General features: G+C 56.9%; 1 protein-coding gene across 1 annotated transcript in view; it reads right to left on the bottom strand.

The window, feature by feature from the left end:
- DICSQDRAFT_72089 (uncharacterized protein) overlaps positions 1-1,011 on the bottom strand; it is a gene marked incomplete at both ends in the record, with an annotated part of 7,931 nt that extends 6,920 nt beyond the window's left edge. The window contains one exon of the mRNA XM_007371049.1: positions 358-1,011. Within this exon, the coding sequence (XP_007371111.1) occupies positions 358-1,011 (654 nt within the window). The remainder of the gene's footprint in view (positions 1-357) is intronic.
- Between the last annotated feature and the right edge of the window lie 2,841 nt (positions 1,012-3,852).

Raw genomic sequence — 3,852 nt, 5'->3', positions numbered from 1 at the left:
ATATAAGGACCCCCCTAGGCGCTCCCTAGTCCCCATCTCGACCTCTTGGTCATTGGGACTAGGTGAGTGACCATAGCGTTGTATCTCTCTTCGATTGCTAATGTATAACTTGGTCATTGGGACTAGTCTGTCGCTGCTTGCGTGAAGACTAGCTTTCGTCGGTCTCGTGCCTTCGTGCCGCCCGCCGCTCTGCCCCGTCGAGTTTTCTGATACGTTTATCCCTCTCTCCCTCGCTTTTCCCCCTTTCGGCTCCTCGCCGCTCGCCTACGGGGTCGTCGCCGAACGTCGACCCGAGTCTACGCGCCTAGTCGCCGCGACATCAGCTGCGTAAGGCAGGCGGTATACGCGAGGACGTACAGTCGGAACGTATGCGAGATGATGTGCCACGAACATCGTCGGTTTGAGGCGGAAATATTTGGAGAGGTTTGCAACGAGTACGTGAATGGGCCATAAGGAAGCCGTTCCGAATTGAGCAAGATGGGTAGAATCTGAATAGACGGTGAGGGCGCATACTGCATACTCTAGGTCCGGGGGATCGTCAGGGTGGCGCGTCATCTTCTGGATCTCGTTGTGCTCTTCAAGCATGGCATCAGAGTTATACACATCTGTGTACATCCGTTCGAGGGGCGCGAGAGGGGACAGTCGGCGAAAAAGCTGATGTGGAAACCAATGATACTTGCGGGAGATGATGTCCTGGAATGCGGTTTTGACGACCTCGGTAAGGCTACGTGCCCAGATGCCATGAACGAAAAAGGACTCAGTGGACGCCTCGCTGTCGTGCATGACGCGTTCCTTGGGGAGGTGAAGCTCAACCTCTAGCTCATGCCATCCGTCGTTCGCGGAAAACGCGCCTGAGGTCGTTCGATATCCGTCGAGGCGATGCTTCTCTCGAGGGGCGTTGAAGCCGAGGAGGTCGTCCTTCTCAAAGCGGGGATCGAGAAGGACGTCGTTCACGAGGCGTTGAAGTTCAGCGGTGGACTTCGTGACAGAGCCGCTGTACTGCCAACTCATGAGACTGAAAACACTCCAGTTGAGGAACGGTGCATATGACCGCGCAGCCATGTCTCGGGCATGCGCCAGGCCGTGGGCAATAGTCGCGCCGAAAGACTTGAGTGGATTGCGCTCGCGCCGGTCGGGCGGAGGACGCAGGTGGGTGGCAGCGTCCGCGAAATCTGCCAGAGTTAGGCCCTCCTCTGGGTCCCTCTTGGGAAGGGACGTGTAGCGGCGGAAAACTCCAAACGCATTTGGTGCGGTGTCGATGTATGGAGGAGGGCGCATGTCTTCAGGAAGATCCATTGTATGGGGCGGATATCCTTGGGGAGGAGGTTCCCTCTCGGCTTCTTCAGGCGCATCCTCGACGTAGTCCGCTGGCCGCCGTTGTGGAAATCTGGATGGCAGAGCCTCCTGGACGTCGGCAGGTAGCTCGAATGGAGGCGGAGCCAGTTCCATGTGCGGCGGGCTGGCGATGGGAGGCGGAGCAGGAGCGGGGGTAAGGTAGCTCGGCAGTCCCCTGAGCGAAGACGGCACCATGTCTCGGAATGCAACAGGTATTCGCCGTTTACGTCCTGAGCGTTGGCTTTCAAATTCAGGAAAAATGGGCATGCTTGCGGCCCGTTCAGCCTGCATATATGCGGTCAGAGGAGCTTCAGGTGAGATATCAAACAACTTGCCTCTAACTGGGCCCGCCTGTCGGCATCCTTTCTCTTGCATTCCACAATCTCAGCCCGCTTTCGATCGACCCATTGCTGCTTCTTAACCGAACGGACTGCCTCGCGATGTTCGCTCTCCTGGACGCGTCTTTTGAGGCCACTGGCGAGCATGTCGTGCGCGCTGGTGCAGTTGGCGCGGTGGCGGGCGACGTCCTTGAACGAGGAGCCGCATTCTTCGCACAAATGAGCCATTAAAACGAGAAAAAATGTGAGCGCGATGCCGAGGATGCGCATGAGGGGCCCACTGGCGGTTGAGGACAGGAGGGCAGCTGGAGAGACAGGAGGGCATCGGAGACGACATCTCAGCCAACCCTGCATGGGCCGTGCGCGATCACATGACTGGCGTGGCATTACGATCTGACGCCCAGACGCATTGCCAATCGCGTCATTTCCCTTTTGTGGAGAGGTGTTCGCTCTCTTCTTGCCAATCCTCAAAAGCCTCAGAACGCACCCGTTTGCTTCAAGTCCCATCTTCATTCTAGACCATCACTATCGGAGGGACAACTGTTTTCCTCCCTCTCATCAGTCTTGTCGCTACCGAGAAACGCAAGTCTGATACAGTTTTGAAGACCAACAAGGCCTCAACTCTCATCCTCGGGACACTTCTCGAAGACGTCAATCCATTCCTCTCTGTCCATCATGCTTTCTGCATTTACTCATGGGGGGGAACGACAGCCGAAAGCGCCACTCACCTAGGTAAGTGCACGTTCCTGCTGCATATATGCATGCATACATGCACGCATATAGTCACCTTCACCGTCGCAGGTATCTCGGATCCCGTTCTCCTCAAACTTCCTCCAAAACAACCTCACACACCGACAACTCCATGAAGCACCATACACGCCAAGATTGTGCAAGCAACTACCTGCCCAAAGAACGCCGACACGATGAAAGAGGCCGGTCGCGCAACCGAGGACAATTCCACCACCGAGAACGATCCCACAGTCGCGCCAAGGATCAACACGTTTTTTTCTGATCGTGATCGGCGGTCTGCTGGTCAATCGGGTCGGCCCCGCAGTCGTCCTGTAGAAGCCCGTGCTTCTTGGAGCTGTGGGGCTGTGTCTGAATGCCCTCGGAATGCTCATCGTGCATCGGCAGTGCACACTGAGCCCAGACGCCCATCCGACGCGCCCGATCGTCCTCTCCACCAAATAGGTGCTGACACTGTTGCGTCGCGCCCCCTCGCTGACTCCCAAGCACAAGGTATGACACTTTTCACTAATGCAGCTGTTCCACATTCTACTAATAGCAACAACAGACCCGACTGGCAGGCTTTTCCTCGACAAATGGGCTGCCGCCCAAGATGCCGAGCTCGAAGACGATCCGGATGCTGACCTGGCATACCTTGGCCCACAACGAACTCCTGCGCGAGAGCCAGCGGTCCCGCATCGCCCGCCATCGCCAATGCCTCCCCCTCCTCCTCCCCCTCAGCAACAATCGTCGTACCCCCCCCTACCACGCCGCCCTCACAAGTCTCGAAGCCGTCGCCGTTCTTCGCGCGACTACCGCCGCACCTCCTCACGCAATTACTGCCGGTCGGCTTCCCCGCGCAAGCAAGGACGCTCCAAGGGGAGGCCTCACAGGCGGCATAGATCCCGCTCCCATTCTCGCAGGCGTGTCTCCTGTCACGAACCGCCCTCACGGCGCTACGTTTCCTTTTCGATTCGGACCACTGCCTCGTACGTTTCCTTATTGTTCACTACTCGCTACGGTTTCCCTTTGTCCACACACGGACAATAGCTCCCTTTGTTCCCACGTCCGCTATTGTCCTACACCCCTTGTACTCCGTACCCATGGCGACACTATTGTTCTCTAGCGCCCATTGTTCGTTCCCTGTATATAGCTGGATCCCTTGCTACCTGGAGACTCTAGTTTCGACCTCTTGTCTCCAGGTAAGCCATCGTGTATTTCGCTCTGTAGATACTTCGCTCAATACACAACTTGTCTCCAGTCCTGCCTGTTGAGCTCCGCTCCAGTCTCACTGCGATCAGAGCTCGTCGGCGCTCCTGCCTGCCTCGCTCATCTCCACTTACTCGCTCGACAGTCAGTCGTAACATTAGGTCGAAACTTCCTCACAGGCACCAGCGCCCTCCCACGTTTAACACTCCGTTTATCACTGTCTCTCCCACCTTTCCATCCTGGA

Source organism: Dichomitus squalens (genome assembly GCF_000275845.1).
Source record: "Dichomitus squalens LYAD-421 SS1 unplaced genomic scaffold DICSQscaffold_86, whole genome shotgun sequence".
NCBI lineage: Eukaryota > Fungi > Basidiomycota > Agaricomycetes > Polyporales > Polyporaceae > Dichomitus > Dichomitus squalens.
This window is presented reverse-complemented; position numbering and strand designations above follow the sequence as displayed.